Source organism: Numida meleagris, chromosome 3, assembly GCF_002078875.1.
Source record: "Numida meleagris isolate 19003 breed g44 Domestic line chromosome 3, NumMel1.0, whole genome shotgun sequence".
Taxonomy (NCBI): Eukaryota; Metazoa; Chordata; class Aves; order Galliformes; family Numididae; genus Numida; species Numida meleagris.
In genome coordinates, this window is record NC_034411.1 from 21,006,621 (window position 1) to 21,033,422 (window position 26,802).

The following is a 26,802-nucleotide window of genomic DNA, read 5'->3' on the forward strand; positions in this document are numbered from 1 at the left end:
GTTGCAGTCTGGCACATTTAGCCTATGCTCCTCATATTATTTTCTAGGAGAAAACTCAGAGTGGATGAGCTCTACTTGGGAATTCATTGTGTGTATTTATTTTCTTTTTCATGTACTTTTAATCTATATTTACTTTCACAATTTAACAGCTTTTTCTTTAAACTCATAACAATGTTTGCATTGAGGTTGATGGCATCAAATTTTTGCTCAAGTTCTGGTCAGAGCATTTCATGCTTAACATTGAGTTGAGGATGGGAGATGGCAGTTGAGTTCTGTCGCTGGCCACCAGCAGTCAGCCCGGTGCTGCAGATGTCCAATTTCTGTCCTGCATGGGCTGCACTGGAGAACAGTGGAGCTGCACATCAGGTGCTCAGGTCCTACTTGTTCCAGCTGCTCCCCAGGCCTGCCTTGCCACCTCTCATCCAGTTGAGGTAAGACAGAGCTTGATCCCACAAACCTTCTCCTATTATATAGGTGTATAGGGAGCCCAAATGCTCAGCCTTACTGGAAATGGTTTTTCCTTAAACTAGTGTTTCAGGTGAAAGGAGACGCACCTGTGAGAATTTATTCAACCTACTGCTAATGTAGTCCTTTGTATAATGAACATTGAAGGACACTTCTGTTCCATTAATTTAAATCAAGTTATTTCAACTACAAATATTAAATATTTGCATGATTTCAAGAGCTTTTTTTTAATTACTTCTTTCTTGTAAACGAACAAATGTAAATGGCAAAACAGGCTGGAAAGGAATGACAGTCTTCCAGCGCTTCTCATAGAGGTCATTTCAAGCTAATAAATTTTCCCTTGATCAACTGCCTGCTGTTGCTGTAGCCCACAAGTGACCTTCACGTAAATGCTGACAGGCAGTTTCTTACCTGGGCAGCAGGCATCTGTGGGGAAAATTCAGCAGTTTGAAACCATACAGTGCTCACAGCAGCCAACTTTCCAGCAGTCTCCTGGGATGAGATGAAGACTTGAATTAGCTGTTGTCAGTCTCGCTAACAGTCTGGGAGCTGTGTGCTCATAAAGTAGAAGTATCGGTATGGCTGATCCCTGCTGTAGCAGCTCTCATACCTCACTGAGAAGTTCAATTTTGCTGCTTGTTTTTATGGAAGAGAATATGTGTGGCTACAAGGCCAAAATCCTGAAGGCAATCAGTCCCCAGTTCATTCTTAGCCTTCTATAAAGTTTTTCCTTACAGAACTGAGTACTGTGGGAGCTACATGTGCAGTTCTTGCCCTCTGAGAGAAGAGAGGAGGACATGATGCATGCAGCCATGCATAGCCTTGACTTGCAAGGACTGTGATTTGAGGAAGGGAACAGCTGGTTGTTTGGGCTCTTGGGCCAACAAGAGAAGACAGAGTTCTTAGCCACAGACAAACTCCTGTTAGATTGTGAAACAAAACAATACTGTGCGGCTTAAAAATAGCAGTGTTTATATAAATATTTAAAAGTAAATAGATTTTGTTTGTGTAAGATATTCTAAAACCACTGAAATTCACTTGGTTCCTCTCAGCCATTTTTCAGCTGGTGTTTTTTTCATTGCTAAAGTGTTGATGCTTTTGATGCTCACGCCTTTACTGAGAGTTTCCCTGCTACAGCAGCGGGACTTTGCCTTTGGAGGATGGCCTGGAAATCATCGGTGGAAGAGCAGCTCTCACTGGAGAATCCCCGTTCTCTTTTAACAGTAATGAAAACTATAATTGAGCAGATCCCTGAAATAGTATTAGTGGTTAGTAGTTTTTTTTCTTCCAGATCATCTGCCTAAATACTCAGTATTTTGGATTGAGTCTGTATACTCAGACACTTCGGTGGAAGCAGTCCCTCAAGCAGGCAAGAGTAAATGAGGAAGGCTTCCTACAAAATTCTTCCATGGCAGGCTGGTATTTGATGCTTAAGGAAGAAAGATTAATGAAGGCTGCACAGCGTGTTCAGTCTCAATAGCACACCTGGCAATCAGCGATTTAGGGGCTTCCCAAGGTGAAAGTTTTATATAAATCCCACTTGTGTTTAAGAATCACTGACAGATCCATCTTCAATGAATTGTTTTTAAACCCTTTTATTCCTCTGGCCTTCACAACATCCTATGTTGGTGAGTTCCGCAACTTAATTATACATAAATGTGTAAGAACTTCCTTTTTGTGTATGTTAAAAGTATTTTCTTGCTGCTACTCAGAATCTTTAATTAAAAAGAAAAAGCTTTTTAGTGCCAGAAACATTGTTAATAGTTTGTTAGTTGTTCACCCTGTTGAGATTGCTCCATATGGAAAACACGTTTTCCTCATTGGTAAAGTACCTTTCTTTTGATATTTTACAAAGGAGAAGAGTTTACACATGCAGATGACTGTAATATTCCCACATATAATTGTGTGGGACATGTTAAATGAAATAACATGTTTAAATAAGTTTTACGTCACTGGATTTTACTGTCCTGTTTTACTTCAGTATTTTTATGCTTTGGTTGTATTTGTTCTGTAATTCTGTACATGACAATTTAGCTCAAACAGTAATCTGAATCTCACACCCTCACTTCATGTATACATTTTGTAGAGAAATGGGACATCAGTTACATGCCCTTCCTGACCCCCCACCTCCTGTTAGGGATGAATGGCAGAACTATGCTATGATATTGAAAGCCTTTTTAAAAAAAAAAAAAATCTATGCATGCTATTTTATATCCTAATGTATTATTCTTATCAGTACATAAGCTTATGCTTGTCAGTTTTATCTTATGTATAGAACTGATTACTTTTGACAGTATTTTTGCACTGTTTCTTCTCTTTCTTTTATAAAATTCTATTCGGCATTAATTGACTGCAATATTTTTTTTTACCCTTCACTGCCTTTATGTAAATAGTTTCTTATATGCCTTTTCAAATATGAAAATGTTTTCCATCACTATGTGTTTTTGGTAAGGCTGTCCTTCATATTCACAGTATACAATAAACCATTTTTTTCAAGTTAAACAATGCTCCAATTCTTTCCTCTACTAGCTTAAGGGTTTGTATTTACACCTTCTGTGCTTGCATTAGTTTTTCATGCTAACTTGACTGGCATAACCAAAGCTACACTGAGTTCTGAAGAACCTTCTGTAAATGGCACACCAGTGTCTCAAGGGGAAAGCTATTTGTGCTCAAATTAAGCTGCTCTTGATTCTCTAATATTGATGTATAGCCCAGGCTTCTCCTCTCTGACGTGAAGGTGCTATTTCCCTGCACAAGGGTTTGCGTGACAAGGTTAAGTTAGGCTAGAAATAGGCAGCTGGTACACCCTTCCTAGGCTTGGCTGTGGCTAAGTGGTTCTGGATCTCTGGAATCGTAAGATCTGGTGCAGTTTTGTGCATTCCATTACCAAGTGTTTGCTAAAGAGCTCTGACAGCTTTCAGCAAAATCATCTGGCAAAGCCTTGTTCTCTAGGGCTTTTATTTTCAGGGGAACACTTACAAGAAAGAAAATAAGATGCTCTTGAACAGAAGTGATGTGCTAATTCTCATTGTACTTTCCAAGCTGTGAAAGCAGTAAAGAACAGTTGTACTGTGCAATATACTTCAACTCTGAATGGTACTAGAAGTATAGAGCCACTCTCTCCCTCCTCTTCCTTCCCTTCTCCTTTAAAGAAATCTCCTGCCATCAGTCTAAAGAGAGGGGGAAAAAACCTCCAGTCTTACAGGTGTGCAAGGAGAGCAATTCCTCTGGCTTTTTTCCTCAGAAATGAGTCTTGTCCCTCCACTAAGAGTAACAGCTAACAGACTAGTAGAATAGCTTTAACCCACCATAATAAATTTATCTTAACTTATAAAGGGGATTGAAATACCAGAAGTTGCACAGTTCATGTCTTGTGCAATGCTTCTCAGCTCTGAGATAGGTGCCAGCAGGCTCTGTACATCGCATGCTGAGCCCTAGGTACTTACAGTGACAAATTCCTACCTGCTAGGAGCAGTGATGGGCCTGCAGCTGAACTGCTGAGGGAAAGGTGGTGGCTTTCCTACACGACGCACAGAATTCATCGGCCCCTTTTCTCCTTTCTCTCAGCTAAGTCACTGCAAGCAAAAACGATTTGTGAAAAGAGAAACTGGATACTAAGCCACAACAACAACCAAAACCATATCGGTTTTGCTCATTAATTGAGCAGATTAAATGAAACCACTTAGGAGAAAGCGTCAAACTATTTGCAGTCATGGAAATGTACAAATGGAATCAAGTGAGGTCAAGACCACTTTATTTTACGCTAATAAGATGCACGTTAAAATCTTTAAAGAAAAATTGGCCATTTTTGCATGAGTAGTGAAGAGGCATATCCTTAAGAAATCATGGCTGTTTCCTTCGAAAAACAACAACAAAAAGGCAAATGTGGATTTGTAGAGGCTAGGAACATTTTGCAAACCCTAAGTGTGTTTGTCATTCCAATTATAGGACAGAACTGTGTTCATACTCTACCGCTTTTCAAAGAGCTCCTGAAGGTTTCCATAACAAGGCTGTTTAAATAAAGGTTTGAAGGATTGCATAGGTTCAAAGGCTCAGTGGTCCTCTAATTCCTTTTTGATCTCTGAAATGTATGGATGATCTTTCCCGTGCGCTACTTCCATGATGGCAATTGCCTATGAAAAGGGAAAAAAAATATTCACACAATTGATTCATATATAACACCAGGCTATAAATACTCTCTTTGGAGGTTTGAAGCGGTCTGACACCTCTAGCTACATTTTGTCCCCTTGTAGTCATAAACCCAGTAGGAAATAAAATGAAATTCAAAACTAAGTAATAAAGGTTTTTACATTCATAGAAGACTTCTTTCATCTTGCAGGATCCCAAAGCACCTTTCAAAATTATATTCCTGACAAAACTACTTTGAATACAACCCAGCTCCAGGACAGAAAACTGCACGTGGGGTGGGTAATATTCTGGCAGTATACTTAACCAGTATCAGATGGAAGCTCTGTTCTACCAATTCATCCTTCGGCTGCCAGAGCCGCAAGCAGGGCTAGTGCTGAAGTTCATAAAACGTATTTCAGACCTGATTCTGTAAACCCTTCCCTGGACCTAGGGCCGCCAGTGCTTTAGGACGGAAGCAGCTGCTGAGGTGAAAACCAGATCTCCTCAGCTTGAGGCTCTGCTGTGCCAGACTCCCTGCCACTTCACCTACAGACAGCTCTGCTCCTACAACTGAACATTTTGGACAGCCAAACCCACTGCCTTGCAACCTCCTGCCAATATCCACGTTGCACTATGGAGCGGGTTACAGGAGGAACATTTCCCCTTAGGAAAAGGATAGCAGTGCCCCAAAAATAAGTAAGACGACACAGCAGCAGACGGGACTGAAAGAAGTAAATTCGGAGCATCTGAGAATATTTAAAGACCGCGGTGTTAAGATGAAGCAAAGAACTGCAGCATCCTAACAGTAACATTTAGTCATTTTCCCCTCAGGAAGTTTTGTGGAATGATCCTCTTCTATTAGTTAAGTTGATACAACAGGAGCCTTAGGCTCTAGCTCAGCAGCACTGAGAAATGACTCCATCCCCCTCCTGCCCCCAAAGAAGTGACAGCCTTCTGGGTGAGCTTCTGCAAAGCAACAGAGAACAATGGTTTTGTTTTTCCACTGAATTCTAAACCTCAGGGGCTGGGATAACTTTGGGCAGCTCCTGCAGGCAGCTTTTGGAAGTGAGTCATTAGAAAATGTTTGTGTTAGGAAGCTAACTATGCCAACCACCCTACCTACGGCTCCCCTGCTCCCCACCCCGCGTTCACAGTGGCACCAATCCCAGTTTTAGTCAAAGCTGAAGCACCGCAGCAAAGAAAAACCTATGCTGATTTTAAACCAGGTGATGGTTACATTTGAGTGCAGGAATATGCGCTGTCTTTCACCATGGCTGTACAGAGTTGCTGTTGCTGGCTAAAAATTTGCCAGCATCCAAAAATGAAAAAGAAAAATCCATGACATTCCATACTGAGCTATTATACGCTGCAGTAGTCGCTGATACTTAGGAAACGAAAATAAACTTCTGTCCAACAACAATAGGGGAAGAAAGTCAAGAAGCATGCAACAGACTCTTAAAAAAATAAAAGAATAAAATCCTAAGGAACAAGGAGCAGACTTATAAAAAGGGGTGAAGAAAAATGTAAAATCTAATGCTGTATTTGCCAATTTGAGCATTACCATATGCATTGAATTCCCTTCAGCTATTTAAAAATCAATTGGTTCCAGAACAAATAACCACCAAAAGCACGCCTAGTTTAACTTGGATGTAGAAATCACAGGCATCAATGAAGCACTGTGTGCCTTTCATAAGAACTGAGCGTTTTTTCTGTCCTTACCCTTCAAGTAAGGAGAAGCTGACGTTCTGCTCCATTTGCACTAGCATAGCTCTAGCTCAGCGAAGATGTGTAACAGTGGAAGTCCACTGTGAAAAGATAAGGCTCCTTTTAGTAGAAAATGGACCCAGAGTGCAACTAAGCCAAAATTCCTGTAACCAAACATCTTAACAGACGCTGCCTTTTCTACCAAGCCAGGTTTATCGACAGAAACATGTCACGTTTCAATGATTCTGTGCCTAAATTGGTATTATTAATGAAGAAACCAGGAAATACCTTCTTCAGGGCTTTATCTCCAGCTGGTCTGTTCTCCAGTGCCATGTACAGTCTCCCTAATTTCAGCCACATGGAGGCAACATTCAGCGAGTAGGAGGGATAATGCTTACTGCAAGGGAGAACGAAAATCGACTTTATCAAACGTGGCAGTCCCAGAGCTTCCCCCTGCGCCCTGCTCTGCCTCTCCTGCCCCTGCCCATTCGCTGCTCAGCCCCTCTGCTGTGACTGCCAAGAGTCAGTGCCAATTTTTTCTAGGATGGGGCTGCCTGTCAGTTGGGAACTGAACTGAAGCTACCATATGCCTCTGAACAGCTGTCAGATGGCAATTACTTTCTGTCACTGGTTTTCATCTCGCCAGCTACAGAAAAAGACTGCATTGTTACTGGTTTTCACCCTACACAGAAGTAACTCTGCTTATCCCATAATGGTCAGTCTTTAATGAAAAGCTGGGGTCCCTCAACAGCGTATGCAGCACTGATCAGCCCCGCACTTGCGGCTCACTGAGCTGACAGAGCCCAGTTCAGTGGAACTGACCTGGCATGCCAGGCTCAGAGCCAGAAAAGTCGGGCAAGTCCCAGGGAAGATAAATAGTACCAAGTCCCCAGAGAGAAAGCACTGGCTTGTTCTCTGCAGCACTGCTCGCTGCCAAGCGATCTGTGACTTGACGTTGGCATCTGCTCCAAAGGGAGAGCTCGACTCATGCTCCCCCCAGCTGGCAGGAGAGTCACAGCTCAAAGATGAGAATCTGCTTGGGAGACCCATGGCAGGATCACATGCAGTGTGTAACCGGCTGGCTCTAAAGGATAAGTCCACTGCTGTAAAAAATACAAAAAAAATGTACTGGGGAAAATACTAATTGTTTCCTACAGAGGTTGTGTGCTGCCTTGCTCCACACAGGGCTTCAGTCTGCACACTCTCCCATGCCCGCAGTTCTAGGGTGGTGTGGAGAACAGGGCCATGGGGCACTGCACAACCTCAGAGCTCAGCTCCAGCTCCCTCTGCTGCTCAGCGCCAGCCCTGGGCCCGGCCCTGCTACTGCAGCTGCTGCTTAGAGAAGGAGCTGGGAGGGGGTGGGAGGCTGGCACTAACACCCGACTTTGCCTCCATGACCTTACACAAAATATGGACAGCAGGCACACTTCAAAGCTCTGCTTCAGTGAAGCATTAGGATGATATTAAAACCAAAACAAAACAAAAAAAACAAACAACCAGAATTAGCACAGTACCCATAGTGGATCCCTTATTTCAAAATTCAAAACTTATTTCAAAATTCAAAGCAAGAACTTCAGACTGAAGCTATATATTGCAGGCAAAATTCTGATAGTAACAAACTCTGCTGAATTTAAACACTGCTTTTCAAGCAGCGATGTCACAGGTAGTGTGTTTGTACAGTAAGCACTAAGAGAAGCAATCTCTGCCTGAACTTGTCTCAGTTACTCAGATTACTGAATTAGAGCATTAAGGAAAAAAAAAGTCTTGTATTTACCTGTATGGTCTGATAATTTTTTGCCCATAACGCAGTGCACCTTCCCAGTCCTGCACGTAGAGACAGACACCCATGGCCTGGTACATCATATGCAACATGTAGACATTACTGTCTTCAAACACTGTACCCATCTTATCCAGGCTGAGCTCACAGATCTCCAGTAATTCACTGGGAGGTATGCAGAAGTCAAGGAACCCACTATACCGTTTCTGATCAGACAGCTACCTGGTAATGCCAAAGAAAAAAATGCCTTAACCTTATTCAGAATGGCTCTGAAAAGTCCTCTTTTCTCTCCAAGGGCATCAATGCTTCTGTACTACTTGGAGAGGTATTCCATGCTCAGAGGCACTGCTCATGAGATTATTCCCCCTCCTACTCAGATTTTCTACAGATGTAACCTTCAGATTTAAAAAGCAACAAAAAGCTGCTTTCCCAAGTCACTGCTGCTCCAGTCAGACGAAGGAGCAATGAGACCCCCTGTGCAATGGTTACTCAGTCAGGTCTGCTTCTGGCCCAACGCGTCTTTCATTTTTGTCCCATCACACCAGTCAGGACAGGTAGGCTCATGACCACAAGCAATAGCAGCAGCCTCACATGCAGTCCCTCAAAACCAGGCAACGTTACTGCATGCTAAAAAACACACCCCTGTGCTCATTCCAGGCTCTGGTTCGCTCTGTGCAGACAGCTGTATGGCGCGCTATTAGAAACTGACAACTGCACAGGAACCAACAAACACAGGGTCCCACAGCCCCACACCTGCAATGCCAAACTGCCCCTCGTCTCCAGGGAGAGCTCTCCAGCCATAAAAAGGACAGAGGTATGTTTAACTTCTAGAGGTCATAGTACTTCTCCTCCAGGTGCTTCTGAAACAAGCCAGCAGGTAAGCTTTAGGTCGCAGGCCAAGCCAATGGAGACAAGGTGAGACAAAGGATATATTTGTAGTGTTTGGCTCGTCTGAATTCCTCAATCACGTTCCTGGCATATTTGATCATGTCTCGTACCACCTCTGCTGATGGAGGATCATTCAGCTTGCGGATTTTCAGTTTCTCTTTATCCTGAAGGAAACACAATGGATGTCATGAATGCAGGTTCCAAGCCCTACAACAACAACAAAAAAAGGTGCATCTGCTGCACAAAATTAATAAAAAGACACAGATGGGGACTTAAGCTTGTCGAAGAATGTAGAAACAAGGCTAGAATGTGCACCTGCAATTTTCTCTAAAACCCTGGCTGGGAATCCTAGAATCCTCTGCCTTCCAGTTCATCTGCCATTCTCTACTTACACGAGGTCCCTTCTTTTGAAAGATCCAAGAGCTTTTTGATTTTGTGATGAAAGCAGCTTTACATAAGAAATTTCACTGCTTCTGAGAGATTAGGGATTAAAATATATTTAGTTTTAAGGCTAGAAAAGCCTAGATACCTTAGGCCTTCCACCATGTTATAGCTCAGTGAAAAACGGTATGATATTAAATGAGAAAAGTAGCCTTCATATTTACAGAGAAAAATGTATTTCCACATGTCTTGTTGTTATATACTGGCTTTCTGCTGGACAGCTCCATTTATTCTTATCTTTCTAACTTACTACTTCACGAAGAGTCAGCTGCAATCTGGAGACAATCTTTTGCTGTTTAAGCCTCACATTGTTGCTAGATTTCTTCTTTTATCCTTTATGATTTCAGCTGTCAGCTGAGAGGGCTATAAAGAAATCTTTCCAGGACTGAAGGAGGTTGAGTGACAGGTTGATTCCATGAGCAGCAAGAAATCCTGGCTACTACTAACTCAGTGGCAAAATGATTGAGGTAACTGTGGGGAAAAAAAACCCACAACTTCAGTGTCAACAGAACGGCCTCAAATGAGAATACTGAGTAGTATTTGGAAAAAAGTTACAAGATACACCATTTAGAGGAGAGGAGATGGTTGTCTGGTCACTTTGGGTAGCAGCTCTTAAATGGACACTTCTGTGAAAATGGGAGAGAAAAAATGATCTAGAACTTAAGGATCATGAATTATGCCAGCCAGATCTATCTTGATTAGAATGACACAATTGCTGCATGAAGCTCAGTTCTCCTCAGAACTCCAGTGAAGGATAATCAACCCATCAGCAGGACAGGAACAGCTGTTTTGGCGTCTGCTGAGTTTAGCTGCCTTTCCCTCCCATGATAAATGCTTTTGTTCAAAATAACTAACACCTTGTTTTAAGGAACACTGTCTGCACGTTTGCCTTTGTCCTCTGAAAGGCACCAAGTGATGTCTAATGAAGGTAAATCTGGTGTGTGACCCAGCATTATCCTGTCAGTAACAAGAATGACACGATGCCATTTGCAGGAAATCCTATTTCAGAAATTCTGCTGGCTCTCCAGATAATCCAGCAAATTCATACAATGCCACCTAGAACTGACAGAGATGTCCTAACCAGGGACTGTGACAGGACTCTGTGCCAGAACAGGACCCCAAAAATGCTCCAGCCGAGGCTGGAGGCTCACTGAGTCAGAAAACATGCAGTTACAAAACTCAGTCCCAATCTAAATTCTGTTGGCCAGGTAGTAGAGACACAGTGTAATTATCTACTTCTAACAAAGTTTTTGTCTTCACTTTGTAGCTCAACTTTAAATGAGCATCCACCTGGAAACTTTGTGATGAATTGAAACATTAGGAAAGAATGAGCATAAGAAAGCCTTATAGACAGAAAAACAAAAACCAAGCCCGCTCTCTATTACCCTACTTCCCAAAATGTAATTAAACCAGATAGAATATCACTCTAGGGAGCTGGGTAAGTGCCTTGACAGTCAGAATAATTTCATGCCAATCTAATCCCATTATTACCTTTTCCTTCATAGTGCACTCCCTGCAATCACAAGTGAAGAAATAGGAGTCTCTTAACCTGTCATTTCTGTCTTCTGTGGGATACAACAGGTCAATATAGCTGGTAAAAACCTAGGCAGTGAAAACACAATAGCCAATGAAAAGCAGTACAAATACACATATTTATCACTACCAGTTCTGTGGAAATCGTATTTAGTATGACAACTACACGCTGACCCAATTTGTGAATCCCTGCAGCCATATCACCTGCCTCCTCCCTCACATTCCAAACCTCTCAGAAGCATCAGTTGTTGTCATTTGTGAACACAACCTGACAAAGAAGTGTTTCCTTTCCTATTCAGTATGGAATTTCCCTCACATATTACCCTGGCTTAGATCCAGGAGAGGAAGATTCAGGTGTGGATAAGGAAACTGTAACACCATAAATCTCAGACTCCTGTCAAGACTACAAAGAGATGCCGACTTTTCAGAAGTAAAATAACAATTTCAGGTATCCAGCCTGGAATAAATTACAGTGGCCTGTTTTTTTGGAGGCTGGAGTCTCAAATTTTTCCTTCTGAAAACTCAGTAAAACTGGGGCAACAGCAGCCACTGGTAGCTTTAGAAACTCAGGAGAAGACCTTCAGATCTCTGAAAAGAAGGCCCAGTGCACCAGCTCTAGGAGGATGAATATCAGATTTACTTCAGTGGCAACACTGAAAGAAAAGAAAACCTGCTTTTGATCATTTTAAAAGCCTTTCACGTGCACCATTCTCAAATTTTCCTTTATTTCAGAGGTCTCCAGAAAAGAACCCCTTCAACTAGCTTTAGTGTTGTTTCTTAAATGACATCTCCCTCAAGAAACACGCCACACGCAGTGCAGTTGAGAACTTTGCAGGCCAAGAAAGAGCTTCAGTTTCATTTCCTCATTTTCAGTTATTTCAAAGTAAAATATACAGGTAATTTGATATTACATACGCTCCCAATCTTTCTCTGTGATCTCACAGCTTCTCCCACACTCCTCTCCTCCCTTCCAAGCACGCAAAATGCAGGAACTGCATTTACAGCAACCACTTAAATTTCTGATGCAATGCCTACATTGAACCTGAAGATGGAGACATAGGCCATAAGACTGCACTGAGCCCAAGCAAAATCGCTGGTCCACTTCTGTAAAATTCTTGTATGTCAGAAGAGCGACTGCACAAAAGCAGTGAGATCCCGTAGAACCGATGCAGCTTCGAAGACACAGTTCAATCAAAAGAAGATGTCAGCAAGGCAGAATACTCCTTACTTCTCTAATTGCTCTCCAAAAATGCTGAAAATGCCTGAGACTCCATGGGAGAATTCCCAAACTGAGATAACTCCCTGTCCATTACCACAGTGCATCTGTAGTGACTGCCAGCACCACAGTCAGGTCATAATAAACAGCACACTGAGAAGCTGCTCACCTGAGTTACCTCTGTCTCAGTAACTGAAATCGCTCAGTTCACAACAGTGAACAGCTGCAATCCAGGAAATCCACCCATATCTCTTTCTCCAAAATTATTATTACATACTTCAGAAATAAGCTGGAGTTGTCAAAATCAAATCTGAACTTGTTTTCGTCAGCATTAACCTTGAAGGCTAAATTAACATTAGTGAATGACCCACAATGAATCTCCATGCAAACTCCATCCCCAGAGAGAACGTTTGGTATTTTCATCCCACGTAGATACATGAAAAACCTCCTCTGCCTAGTATCCATATTTTTAATTTTATTCAAGTCAAAATAAGCCCTGCTACAGAAGATTTGCTTCCAAGTTCATTATTTGACTGAGAAAGTTTACCAGGGCCTTAATTTATCCACCACTGTTCAGTTTTGTTTGACCTAAAAAACCACTCTTGTTCTTCCGTGACTTCACAGCTAAACTCTGCTGAGTGATATGACTGGACAGAGCATCCACAACACATGGGATTTAAACAGAAGTTAGAGGACTTATCTGTCCCCATTTACTTGTTTATTCTGGCTTCACTTCCATTACTATTATACTGGGAACTATTACAGCAGTAATAATTTTCTTTGATCTTGGAATTTCAAAGCACCAGCCAAACATCAGCAAACTAAGCCTCCTTTTACAGATGGATAAACTGAGATGGAGGCCAGCAGATGTGCAGTGACTGATGCAGGTGCCCATCCCTTGTTTTAACACAAAATAGGATCCTGCCTCCTAGAATCGCTTCAGTTCTCCAGTGCCACTCCAGCTTCAATAAAACATCTCAGGCTTCTCTAAAAAACAAGAGATCCTTCCCCGCTTTATTATTAAATTGGCATCTAATTGGAACGAAGACTAAAAAGCAGGATAGATTCTGTTTTAGGACATGTGTACATAGTACAGTAGTACATTCAAACATCGTGAACTTACCTCCTCTCCAGGCTCAATCTCTTTAACAGCTCTGACTTCAGCCAGCGTCCCTTTGTAAGTCACAATCACATTTGGGCAGCAGCTATGGTTCATCAGTGCAACACTGTAAAAGCAGAAAAGTGAACTTTTTTCCCCTCCTTACCAAAAGCAACAGGCAAAAAGTTATGCGACACATCATAAAACAAACAAGGCTGAAGGAGCGAGTCAGTCTTCCTCTGCGAGCTGTTTTTATTGAGGCTTAAAATGAAGGTAACCTGGGGAAAATCTCTTGTGTTGTTATTCATCCTACTAATATGGAGAATGGCTATTTTAATGAAGCACTGCAATTTTAAAATCTTATTATTGCAGGACTAGGCAAGTTATTATTTTCTCATTCTTACAGTGCTACACTACAGCTGATGGGGTATTTGCACAGCTTAACTATCAAGAACCTATTTAGGTATCTATAAGAAACAGACCATTTTCCTCAGAGGAGAAAAAAAGAGAAACGCATTTAGCTAAAAAGAAACAAGCAAATACAGGAAAACAAAAACCAGTTGCTGCATCACATTTAAGATCAGTGTTAAAATTTTAGCTCACTTCTGTGCAAACATAAACAGCTTCCATGCTTAAAGTGGGAAGGAGGAGATCTCTGTTTGATATACCAGCACACAAGTTATGTGAAAAAACTCAGGACTGCTACTGAAAAATACTTTCCCCTGATACCAAGCTTGGAAATGTAATTTGCTGCTTACTTAAGATAAAGCGTTTAATTTTAATTCTTCCTCCTCAAAGCTACTGAAATAATAATCACGTCTTTCCTCTTCTTAGTGGCTCAGATGCTGAGCATTTACAAATGAAAAACGATGTTGTGCTCGATTCCAAATGGTCCTGGTTTCATATTCTTCTCTACCCACCATGACCTTGTTCCTGGGCAGGATTTCACAGCCTCCGGGGATGAGAGCTACATACACAGTCCAACTCTCCTGAAACAAGGACCTGCAAGCAAATCAGGCCCTTCTCTAATTGGGCACTGGGATGTTTGAAATTGTTTTGACATAGTTACTACTAATCCATGCCTCTCAAGGAAGTTGATATAAGCAGAGTTGATAGCACTTTCAGTGTGGGGTTTGCAAAGAACAGAGGTAGAAAATATCCTTCTTTGCTGCAATGTTAAATGGGAGTACAGATTTAAAGGGAAAAAAGTTGCACAGCCTCGCAGAGAGCTGTAGCTCACAGTCTACAAATTGCAGTTAATGACTAACATCTGCAGTTTGTTTGTAAAGCTGAGAAGGTTGTACATATTTTTTTCCCACTGTCGTGGCAACATAAAGCATGGCAGTTTTAAAAACACCTGAGGAGGCTGGAAGAATTTATGAAAGGGATTTATGGTTTGCAAAGGAACCAAGGTAGAAGGGATGTTTTTTTGCTAACACCAGGTGAAGCATTATACCCAGGCAAAACAGAAACCTGTGGATAAAGCAAGTCACTTGCAATCCTTTTCATTTTGCTTTCATCGTTACTTGATGTCCCTATCCAGAACCTGCAAGCCAAATAAGTCTGTCTCCTACCAACCTGTGTACAGTTCACAGCCAAAGCTATAGGACTTCAAAACAGATTCCAAGTTCAATTTTACCAAGTTTACTAGATTTATAAGCAGAACTGCTGCAAATCACTGGCAGATTTTATTTGTTAACATATTTTAAACATGACAAATTAATACTAACTCTTTGGTTTAATTTCTTTCAACACAGATCTACTTCTAAATACACAAAAGAACCTTTGTTTTTAAATAAGTTGTTCTTTGTTATTGTTGTTTTTTTTTTAATATTAAACTCAACCTACTCAGGAAATATGGCTGATCCCAAATGAGAGAGTTCTTCATCTTCAATCGTGAAGCCATTGCAGTTAACCTAAGGAAAAAGAAAAGGAGACTAACTCACATTCTGGTCAGCTTAGATCACATTCTCACACTTCAAATTTAATGGCAGCAACTTGCTTACCATTTTCTTTACATCTCACCAGTATTCACAGAGAAACTACATGACATCTCAAAAAGTGAAACGAGGACAAAATCCATATCCAAAGGAATGTGCAGGACTATAAAGAACTGTCAGTCCAATACTTGTGCCTGCTCAGGACACATCTAAGGGATTACACCTCAAAATGCCAATCAAGAGAAATGAAGCTTGAAAAAAGCACTTCAAAGAGTGTCAGACAAAGCAGACCATTGCAAACATCGTGTCTAACAATGACAGGGCAAGGAGACTTCATTTGGCCACTGCCGACAACGGGCCTAAGTAGAAGTATGCATGCAAGCAACAACGCAGGGATGAGCAGCAGCAAACCCAGCCAGGCTGGGGCACTGCAGAGCTTTGAAGGAGCATGTGTTATTGAGATCTGGCACAATGACGATGTCAGCTGGTCAGAGACTGCACGTATGAGCTACAGCTAAAGCAGATACGAAGAACACAGGGAGTGAGATAGACTGGAACTTCATATAGACATAGAAGGGGACAGAAAAAGAACAGAAAGTGTGAAGAAATGTAATACTAATTTAATCTGAGAATAAAAAGCTTATTCATATATCTTTCTTATAGGTTCAAACATGTTTTAAAACTTTCTCCTGTTTTATTCTCACTAAACTCAAAGGAATGTTTCTAGACTTTCAACTCTGTCTGACTTAAGTGACCTAGATGTACCTCAAACGAGTACTTTATTCCATTTTTACTGCAAGTCACATACATGCCAACCCAGAGAACCCTAGCCACACTCACCAGCCTCTCCTCCTGAAATCCTTAAAATCCGCACAGAAGTGCCAGAAAAACACAAGAAGAACTACTGTCACACGATGAAGTTCAGCTGGAGCTATAATGGGCACAAGAGCATTCAATCACGTACAGTGCAAGTACGTGCTCTGGAAGGGCAGGAGGTGACAACAAACACTACTAACCATAATGCCCCACAGGCTGGAATACAGTTAGGACTAGATTTCAGACATACACAAATACTTTCCAAAGCCACCCCTCAGTTATGAATTGTCCAGGATGAGATCACAGCTACGTGTCCTGTATCTCTGATTCACTTACCAGTATTTTTGGTATCTTTACTTGTTCTTTATTTTTCTATTTTAGCAAGTTAGCATCCAAAGGCTCCCTGTCTCCCAAGATAAGCACTAGCCAACATTTGAGCATACCAAAATGTAACTGCTGAATACAGAAACAATAGAAGAGAAAGATTATATCAACAGCAAGTAAGAACATAAGGCTACAAAGGCTGACATAGAGAACAGCTTGACGGATCTGAATCACAGGAAAATATTTAAAAATACGTAGTGAGTTATCATCAATTCCCCTGCACTAAGCCAGACACAACCCACTTCTTGAATGCATCATACCACAAGTGACACATGAGGAGCAAATAGAAAGGATGAGATAGCACTGTTTTCACCAGAGGAATGCATGACTAAAAAAGGGAACATGGAGGGAGTAAAGAGATTTAAGCAAGAAAAGTAGACACCAAGGTTGTTTCCAATGGTGGAACAAAGAAGGCACAAAGTAAGGCACAGGACTTGAAAGAAGAGAGAAACTGAAGAGTACAATGCGAGGACACTGAGGAGGCAGAGTGATAGTCCCAGGAGTAATATTCCAGAGGGACAAAAGAGAGTAGAATGATACCAAGAGCTGAGGAAGAGAGTGTTGAAGGACTAGGATGGTTTGGACAAAAATCTCTGCTCCACTCAGAAAGGTAATTAATTATGCCCTATCTGTGTTGGTAAGGAGCAACACCAGACCAAACCCACAAAAAGTATTGAGCAAGGAGTCAGAGGTATCCTAGTGCCAAACAGCTGCCCTGAGCAACAGGGAGAAAGAATGAATGGAGAAGTAAAGTAAAAATGCAAGGCCAGAGAAACTATTGAAGCAAAACAAAGGAACAGCACCATATCCACACTACTGCTTTTTAGCTCAGGTTAACTAATTATTAGAAAATGTGTTTGTATGTATCAAGTATAGACACGCCTCCACTTTTTCCAGAATAATGCATGCTGGAGTCAAAAGCTCAAAAAGCTGTATCCTGTAAAAAACCTTTGTGGAACTTCCAAATCATCTTTGGAGATTTCAGTTAAAAAAAATCTCAGTGTCCACGGTTGGAGATAACTGTCTTATAATCAAGATGAGCTCAAGGTGACACCTAAAGGTGACATCAGACACTCAGAGGGAAGACTGGTTAGAATACCGACTCTAGGAGTCAGCAGCTCTCATTAGTCAGCTGAAGTACCAGGATCTAGTGGCCCAGGATAGGACATGAAGAAAAACTCATTTTATACAAAATAACCTTTGGGGAATTCCAGCTACAATCCAGTAGAACTATACAGAAACAATGCAAGAAACAGGATGTACAGACTTCGTTAAAGCATCCCTCTGACAAATATAAATTGTCAAGTCATTAAAATAGAAAAACTTTTTACTGAAGGGAAACAGACAGCTTGGAAGGACTGAATGAAGAACAGATGCTAGACGGGCTGAAGAATCATTCCTCTACAGTGTAACAGTGTCTGTATTAAGGTAATAGTAACAGTGTCTCCTTACTGATACATAATTGGCTACACGAAGAGCGTGGTGCCATTTCAGCTTCCACTGCAGCAGTCAACATTTATCCGCAGCTGAAAATTAAACTTACCACTCAGAAGTTTAAAACTAGCTTATTTCGAAGTACAGGAAAAAAAAGAAGGAAAAGAAAAAGAAAAGGTTTATTTCAGCATTCCATTTCTGCATTATTTCACCCACTAGAACACATCTGATGCGTATGAAAATCAGGTAAGAGAAAAGAGGTGGCATATTTTAGAACTTATCTAACAAAACATCTTGCCTTTCCTTCATCTCTCCAGATGACAAAACTAACTGATGGCATTTAAAAGCCATAGGTCAGATAAAGTTTCAGACTGCTCTTTCCTATATTCTGAAGTTCACTCTCTGTGAATTCCAAAAACAATGACAATCTGACCAGCAAGGATTTCCACAAACCTGAGGCCTGAATGAAGGATTCTGGGTTGAGATCCTTTGAAAGCAAGTAGCTTTTTTTGTCTGTCCACCAACAGCAGCACTACGCTCGGCCCAAAGCCTCATTTGGACAGGGTCTATTACGGGCTGTTTCCCCATTTCTTCAGTGTTTGAGAAGCACCTGTTTGAAAAGCCTGAAGACAAGAATCTCTCCCCTCACTACTGAAATGGAGCATTTCCAGCCACTTCTGGCCAAGGAAGTGCATCTTTGCCATCAAGCACACTCAGCTCTCCCCAAGACAAGCAGATAGCTATCACTTTCATCACCAGTAAGATTTTGTCCCTTTCAAAGACTGAACTACTCCTACAGTACCATCCACCTAAGCAGACTACGTTCTACCCAACTTACTTGTGCAAAGAGAACTACAAGAGCAGCATTGTCAGGGTACTCCATGTGCTTTGAATAAAAGTGATGAAGAGCAGCAATGTCGTTCTGAATCAGCTCTCTCTTTTCATTGTCTAGTTTGTCAAGGTCTGTGGACAAAGAATACATTCCGTTTCAGTAACAGGAACAGTCCAAAATGAACCTCAGTTAGGCTTAAGTTAAACAAGCCTGGACTTAAACAGAAACCCCTCATGGAACAGCTACTTGGAAGTAACACAAGAAGCGTCTGTTCTTCCATAAAGATAATGCTTCTTCTGCCAAGGCCACACTTACACTACAAGAACATGCAGGATTAAAAATCGCTTTCTAAACACCTTTACATTAAGTGGTAATTGGACACAAAATTATCTTTGTTGGGAGAAGGGTTACACTGTTTAATAGGCATTTGTTAGACCTAGCAAGCAGACAAGCCATCTCTCTAGAAGTGTATCTACTGTGGCTAACTGTCCTCAGCCGTCTAAGATGATCTTATGAGCTACCTGGTCCTGTCTACTGTGGTACAAAATCTTTTTAGATAACACATTTCTTAAAATAATCTTTACAGAGTGAAAGTCCCTCACACAGACCTAATCTTCATCAGTATGAACCAGTCAGATAAGGAATGTAACTTATCATCTCAGAAGACGTGGTCTTCCCTAGCAGAGGCCCTAACTACTCGTGGTCATGTGTGACAGCGACTTAACAAAGGCTGATTTTAACACTGGGGCTAGTCACCAGGGCTCTGTTTGCAGTTAGAGGAGGATAACATAAGGGTGCCTGGGATGGTAGTACACTTGACCTACTGCAGGGACCTGCTTTGGCACATAACAGTGCCTGGGAACACCCACATCTTTGGGGCCTACAGGGCAATTCACAGAGATGTGTTTAATCTGCAGGTACATGAGGATAAGAGCAGATGGCAGGAACATCAGTTGAAGTGTCCTGGCCACACCTGCCAACTGTACTCCCTTTGGGGTTAGCTCAGAGATTTCCCCTCAGGCCCTTGACAAGTTCTAGCCGGAGCTGTGGCCCACAGGATCTTTTGGGGTCTGATCCACGCAGAGTGAGCCCGATCCCTGACAATATACTCTTGGTTCCTTCCCTCCCTTAGGCCCTTTTTGCCTCAGGAGCAGAATTCTGCAAAGTTTTTCCTAATCCTCTTTCTCACTGTAGCAGTGCCACCTGCTCTTTCTTGTTCTAAGAGAGACAGCAATTCATCAGTTTCCCCTCTCCAAAACAACAGTAGAGAAAACCATGCTGAAAAAGGCTGCACAACAATGGAAGAAGCCTTTGTCAGAGCAGATGTGAATGAGAGGAGAGTCACAAAAATATTGGGAGAAATGAAATGCAATAATCTGATGATAATTAGGACAAGCCAGAAATAGATTTTCAACTTTGAGCTGAAAACCAGGTGCCTTTTCCTCTCCTGTGTAAGTTGTTACAAAGAGTAAGGCTACTGCTGAGCATGATGAAGGTGTGGTAAGAGAGTCAACAAGGCAGAAATAATAAGAGGGAATCTTACTACTAAGAAAAGAAACAAAACAAGGGCTCCTAGAGGACAAGGGAGACACTGCAAAGGGAAAAAAAAAAATGCAGACAGATCAGTCTTTCAGCTCCCAAACTAATACATTATTGAAGACACACTGCAATATGAAGAATATACAGAAATTATTTCAGCACCTATCCGTCTTCCTTGACCTCAAACTTATTAACCTACCTGCAAAAATTAGCCTTGCCTTACAAGAAGTCAAATGCTGGCATTTTTCCCCTTTATTTCCCCAGCTGTCCCAAGAGCTGTGATAGGAGCTTTCATCCAGGAAGCAAATCAATCATAATTCTGCTGGTTTTGGTTACCCTGCTACCTCAACTTCCAGCAGTGGCCGCATTTATTCAGTATTTTATAAAGGGTTTTGGAAACTATCAGTGAGAAATGTGAATATATAAACCTATTGCCTCCTTGTATATTGCCTCCAGCACCAAGGAAGAGAACTGACAGACCAGTGGAAATGCCAGGACAGATATTAGTCCCCTAGTTGCTCAATTTCTAACTCTGCCTCACAGGATGTAAAGAGTAGCCTTGCAGTTAAACGCAAGCCATTGCCTCATCTCCTTCCTTGGATTATTTTGGAGCATTTAGGACACGGAATTTCAACACAATCACATATAACACGTCAGATTTGACTGGCAGTGACAGACAGAGAAGCACAGTCCAGAGGGTTCTGCAATTAGCCCCTTAGTCACTGTCACCATCAAGCAACTGCGCTGTCTCTGATTTTATGCCTCCTGGTAACAAATACCAGCTATTTTAATTTTACAACATTACAATTCTCAAAAGACACTAGAGTACCGGAAAAGCCATGGGATGGATGTATGGTACATAATTAATTCTGTCTAGGTTTTCATCCTTGTTTCACAACCCCCACACGCAACCGGAAAAAAAAAAAAAAGAAAGAGAGAAGAAGAAGTAATAGCACTTCACTTCCAAAATGCCAGGAAATACAGTTGTCTGTTTACTCCTTATTCAAAAAGGAAAAAAAAAAAAGTCAAAAAGAGTCAGACACTCCAAAGTTTTGATGTAGGGGAAAGAGGGGTAAAGCAAACACAAACATAAATAACTGCCCGTTTTTTACTTACGTGATTCAAACTCTTTTACAGCAAGCAGCTTCTCTGACTGCGTTCTATCAGGGTGAATTTTCTAGCAATGAGGGGGGAAAAAAGAAACAAGAAGAAAATATTTTAGTGTTTTTAAGTAGGCAATTTTGTCTATGCTTTTATAAGCTGGGAACTCTCACCTGTAGATCAAACAAATCCACGTATATGGAATTTATAAAAGTCAAACAGCAGTGAGTTAAATTGACTGTGCTTAGTTAAGCCATAGAAATATTTTCTCTGTGCCAAATTAAGCAGCCAAAGTTTAACTCTTATCAAATTTATATACATAAACTGAACGGTATTTTAAATGTTATTTGCTTTGTTCTAGACACCCAGAAAGCTGCTAACAATAGCAAGCAGGCAGGAGACAGGCTTTGCTTTGAGGAAAGTGAATAAACTGACTGTTGACAGAGTTCAAAAGCAATGCTCCATTGTTGGCCTAAGGCCACTTCTTTGTAATCTTGGCCATTAAATATGGCTTTGCAGGTGGCCCAGCAGCTGAGGTTCAGGGACCATGGTTTGCATATTTAGCTTTTATATGACATGGAGGGTTCTCCCCCCTCCTTGTGAGCAATAAAAGCACAAATTTATTCCAATGACTTTTTGTCATTAAACATCCGATTTTGTTTGTGGATCACCACTAAACTGTGCTTTAATTAAGTCACACACACATACGTTCACATACACAGCAAGTATAGCAGCTACCTTCCCAGCAGGCCACCAAAATCCTCGCTACATACAGTATCCAGGTTGCCCTTGCCACATAAGCAGACCCCAATCACACAAATATGCTTCAAAGAGGATTTGTTTTTGCAGAGAGAGTTTAGAGCTCAGCAAAGATACACAGTGTAATAACCTTGAAACTCATGGATCCTTTCCCATCTCTGCTAGCACGTGCGTTGTCCTCAGTTTCCATATAGTAAGGAAGAATGCTGAAATGGTGGCTGACATTGCAATCTTATGTCCTTACTACTGACATTCTTTTTCGCCAAAGATCAAGGCTCTTTCAATCTCTGTTTTTCACCAGCTAACTCCAGTAATTGTAAACATCAATATGTGAGTACCCCAGAGGTGTTTTCAACTCACAAATGCACTGGGCAGTGCTACACAGTTACAGCTGAAAAACAGTACAGCAGGCAACTGCCTGCAGGCAGATGACACTAGAACCATTCCTCAGAATTTAACCATATATATCAGGTCTCATTCTTTTTCCTCTAACAGCACGGTGCTAGCCCAAGAGCTCCAGTCTACCAGAACAGACTGTGAAACACTGCGTACATTGTGAGTCTTATTAGTAAACTTCTCCAGTCTCCATTCAGCAGTACCTGGGCCACAAGCTACAGCTGGACCGCTTAAAGACTCACTATAATTTTACTGTCTTCCCCTAAGTCTTCAGCTAAACTACCACGACGATGCTGACAATACTGAAGAGGCTTGATGATCCATTCATTCAGCCGCTCATGCTCTATATTACAACCATCTGTTCACAGGAAGCCAGTATGCCTGTGCTTTGCTGGGACAGTTACTGTAGGTCAATTTTCGCTTTCCTGTCCTCCCTGGCACACAGAGTAGGAACGTACCTCCCAAGTCCAGTTTTCTACTCACCTGTTTGGCAAGAATCCTCGCTGTTAGCCTCACCGTCTCCGAGGGATTCCAGTTCTGCCCAAAAGCGCACATGGCAGAACATTCTAGCTTATGCATTGGCCAGTCTTCCTTCTGCAAATGTAGAAAAATATTTTTAAAAATTAGCCGTGAAGATAAGTTGATGAAAATGAGGATACAACAAGTCCCGCCAGATCCTAGAGGTCACGTGAAATGTGTTTCCTTTAAAGAAAATAAGATGACGCTCACTAATCCTGAACAAAAGCTTGAGTCACACATTGGAGGGCTGCAGCTATCCTGCTTTTTTCAAACAAATTCACAAGGGATAAGTTAAGGTCAGAACATCTTCATTTATTCAATGGAAAAAAAAAGAACCAAACGGTGAAGAAGCAAACAGACAACATGATTTATAAACCACCAATTCTTATTGTTCAGATCAAGCATGTGAGGACAGAGTAGGTCTAAGCTTGATGGCTTTATTGGATTCATTTCCATTTAATACCTTGGCCCCTCATTATGACATGACCCTGGTGTAATCAGGAGTAATGTGTCTGAAGTCAATGGATTCACAATCACTAAGAATGAGTATATGTAAGGTCAGAACCAGGCTTGCTGAATAGAATCATCAGATTTTTTCCTTAAATGTTGTAAGATATGACTACAGCTAGGCAACAAAAAAAAACACTAATAATGACAAATACATCCTAGCAAAGAACATACAGCATACTCTTAGCTCAGCATACAATAAAACTTGGAGGGATGGCACAAGCTACTGGTTTTCTGCACTCTGCAGGCTCCTCCAAAGCAACAGAAACTTTCAAAGACTAGCACAGAGTCAGATTAACATTCTGCAATGGCACACAGAGCCTGGCATGGGCTGTCCCCAAACTACATCACATTTCATTCAATTTCTTTAATCAAGTATGGAAATATTCCTACTTCTATATTCAACCAACGCACAATTATTTATTTATATATCTCCCCCCAGACACATTTCTAGTGTGGTAGAGCAGCCCTATAGTCCTCTGTCTGCACAGGGAGCACCAAGCTTTTGGTTTCAGACCAGATTTAAACTGGTGGAAAACAGCAGCTGAAGAAAGAAACCAATGTACCAAGAAACCAACAAATATGTAATTGATTGAAAGTGAAAACTTTAAAAGCTTCTTGCAGCCTCCAGTAAACTTGTCATTCCCTTTCACTGGGACTTGCACAGTGTCAGACCCTGCATTAACTCACTTACTCATTCAAAAAAAATAAAAACAAATCGATAGCCCATCACAGAGGCTGGGTGGCAGGAGCAGAAGAAACACTGAGTTTCACCCAGCTGCCTACACACAGATGTTAAGAGCTGTTTGAGGCATCCTAGGTTATCTAAAACACTCACATGCGAGCAGCAGAACCACAGGAAGATGAATTTCTTTGGGGATGTAATAGCCAGAAGCCATGTATGACAACCCGAAGAGCACAAAGCAGTGTGTCCTGTCTTGGCTGTCCCACTTACATAAGGGTTATGTAGACAAAACAAAAGCTGATACCTCTAATTCCAGAGTTGGTCCACCAAAACATTCTTCCACTGAAATGTGTAATTTAATTTGCCCTGAATGTGTGTAGCTTTTGGAATTTGTTGCATTAGGACAAGAAGTTGAATGCATGCCCCAGTCTCATGCAGAGCTTCAAGCCATGCAACACTGCGAGAGTATTCAACTCCTCACAAGGTCAGCTTCAATGTCCTTCATATCTCAATATATTCCCCACCTCAAAAAAAGAAACAAACCAATAACAGCACGCAGGCTGCCTGAAATAAGCTCAAGTGTGGCTGTTCTGAGAGGACATGGCCAAACAGACCAGGCAAACTAAAATAGGATATTACACCGTAATCATGTCATGTGAAATTACACTCTCAACTGTCCTACAGCTGTCACACTATGAAGTGCATCCCCCCTGGAGGCTTACTTCCTATGTGTGCCCCAAGACCTCTCTCTGGAAAATTCCCAATAGCCTGTGGATCCCTAAACAAAGGCTAATACTACGAAGACATACAAAGTTGAGACCTCATCTCTCACCCCTTCTTGCTCGCACACTCATGCTTCAGACTCATTTCTGGGGTGCAAGAAGCAAAGGAACAGAGCCTAAAGTTTTGTATGGCCGCATTCATACACGCTGAATAAATAAACAAGAGAGGTTACCTGATAAAACAAAATCAAATGCAAAATCACTTGCGTGTCTCAAAGCAGTGTTTTTAAAAATCCGTTTGTTCTCTTTATTCTTTACACATTGCTAATTAAAATCCTTCCCCAGGCAGAATCATACTGGGTTATACGAACTAGCAGGGAGGTTAAAGGGACAAGATATGGCTGAATAGTGTGAAATGAGATAAAAGCCTGAAACACTACAAGAAGAGAGAGCCCTGATGACTGAGTAATATCTGGGATGGAAACACTGGGACAGCAGTTTCCCCTGTGATCTCAGCAGGACTGTATTTTGCATTCTGCTCCACACTTTTTTTCTAAGCAGTTTGAATTATAACAGGTAGCATTGTTCTAGCCAAATCCCTGAAGTTACATTAATAATATTTTCTTCCTATTTTCCTTACACTCACTGTATTTCTTCCTTCATTTAGGAGCGTGTGACAACATTTTTGGAACGGAAGTTCTTGAAAGCTTGCGCTTTTCACATCAAAGCATGGAAATAATCTTCACCATCAAGTTCTTCAAAACGATTTCACTGTCCAGGGCACTGACATATAGCTCAGCATTAAAAAAAAAATACACTTCATACCCAGAATAAGACTCAAACCCAAACAAACATCCCGGCACTTGGAATCATAGAATCATTAAGGTTGGAAAAGACCAGTAAGATCATCTACTCCAACCACCAACCCACCACCACCATGCCCACTAACCATGTCCAAACTTCCTTCCTTCCAAACATAGGATTTCTCTGTAGGATGTAAATTTTGTTATATTTCACTTAGTCAAAACGAAACGCACACAAACAGTAGACATAAGTGCTTGACAAACCAGTGACAGGGTTAAGCCCACTTCTTCTGGCCCAATTATGCTCAAATACTACCCAAGTCCTTAACTGAACTTCAGTGAAGCATCTTCTGATGTATGACATTATTCAGTAGAGTTCTCAGACACAGTCCTTCATCAAGCAGCAAAAGCAAGAACTTCACACATCCTTCCATACTATAGTTTACTGAATGCTGAGCCAGAGAGGGTATTGGACTTCCATGGGATAACGTTCAAAAGGTTCACAGGAGACATTTATCGAAGAGATAACACAGAGAAAGTTTTTGGGTAGAGGAACAGACTCTTCTCAAAGGCAGGCTTAAACGGGGTCTTGTAGTGTCAGATTCCTCTTGCAAAGAAGTGTTACAGCAAAAACTTCCTATTTCTTCTTCAGCTTAGAAGCAAAGAAGATTGGGCAATTTCTGCAAGGTCCCATTTAAAACACATCTGCTTGACGCTAACTCCAGATCTACAAGTAAAAAATATGTTTCCCTTACTCTAGAAATACCAGCTACAACACTCTTTAACGTGACATGTCAAGAATAATCCCTAAATATTTTGTGCAAATTATATTTCAAATATGGAAAGTCCTGACATAAACATCTCTTTCTGCACTTTGGCTAGCTGATCTCCACTCCGTCTGGGATAAATAATAGCTCTGTGTAGTAACAGAAAGGGGAGCTCCAGTTGCTGGTTCAAGTTCACCGGTTCCACAATTGCATCCACACAACCCCCTTAAAACATTTATCTTTAGAGTGTTTCAGCAGCTAATTTCTGAAGAGAAAAGATAAGCACAGGTCTCCTGCTGTTTGACTAAAATTATTATAATTTAAGAAGTCAAGACCTGAACAGCTGC

The 26,802-nt window shown here is 41.3% G+C and overlaps 1 protein-coding gene across 4 annotated transcripts in view; it reads right to left on the reverse strand.

Moving 5' to 3' along the window:
- The window catches only part of SMYD2 (SET and MYND domain containing 2), a 68,622-nt gene that overhangs the window by 35,786 nt on the left and 6,034 nt on the right, over positions 1-26,802 (reverse strand). For 2 of the 4 annotated variants that reach the window (XR_002436798.1, XR_002436797.1), the window contains exons 3-14: positions 22,936-23,046; positions 21,313-21,373; positions 18,664-18,788; positions 15,100-15,167; positions 13,276-13,378; positions 10,895-11,005; positions 9,006-9,126; positions 8,072-8,246; positions 6,586-6,694; positions 4,438-4,598; positions 3,928-4,040; positions 877-957 (exon numbers count right to left, since the gene is read on the reverse strand). Coding sequence is in view for 1 of the 4 variants with exons in the window: in XM_021391510.1 (XP_021247185.1) it covers positions 4,518-4,598; positions 6,586-6,694; positions 8,072-8,246; positions 9,006-9,126; positions 10,895-11,005; positions 13,276-13,378; positions 15,100-15,167; positions 18,664-18,788; positions 21,313-21,373; positions 22,936-23,046 (1,065 nt within the window). In the remaining 3 variants the exon portion in view is untranslated. Of the gene's footprint in view, positions 1-735; positions 958-3,927; positions 4,041-4,197; positions 4,599-6,585; positions 6,695-8,071; positions 8,247-9,005; positions 9,127-10,894; positions 11,006-13,275; positions 13,379-15,099; positions 15,168-18,663; positions 18,789-21,312; positions 21,374-22,935; positions 23,047-26,802 lie in introns of those variants that run through there. The other 2 variants (XR_002436796.1, XM_021391510.1) reach the window with 2 other exon arrangements.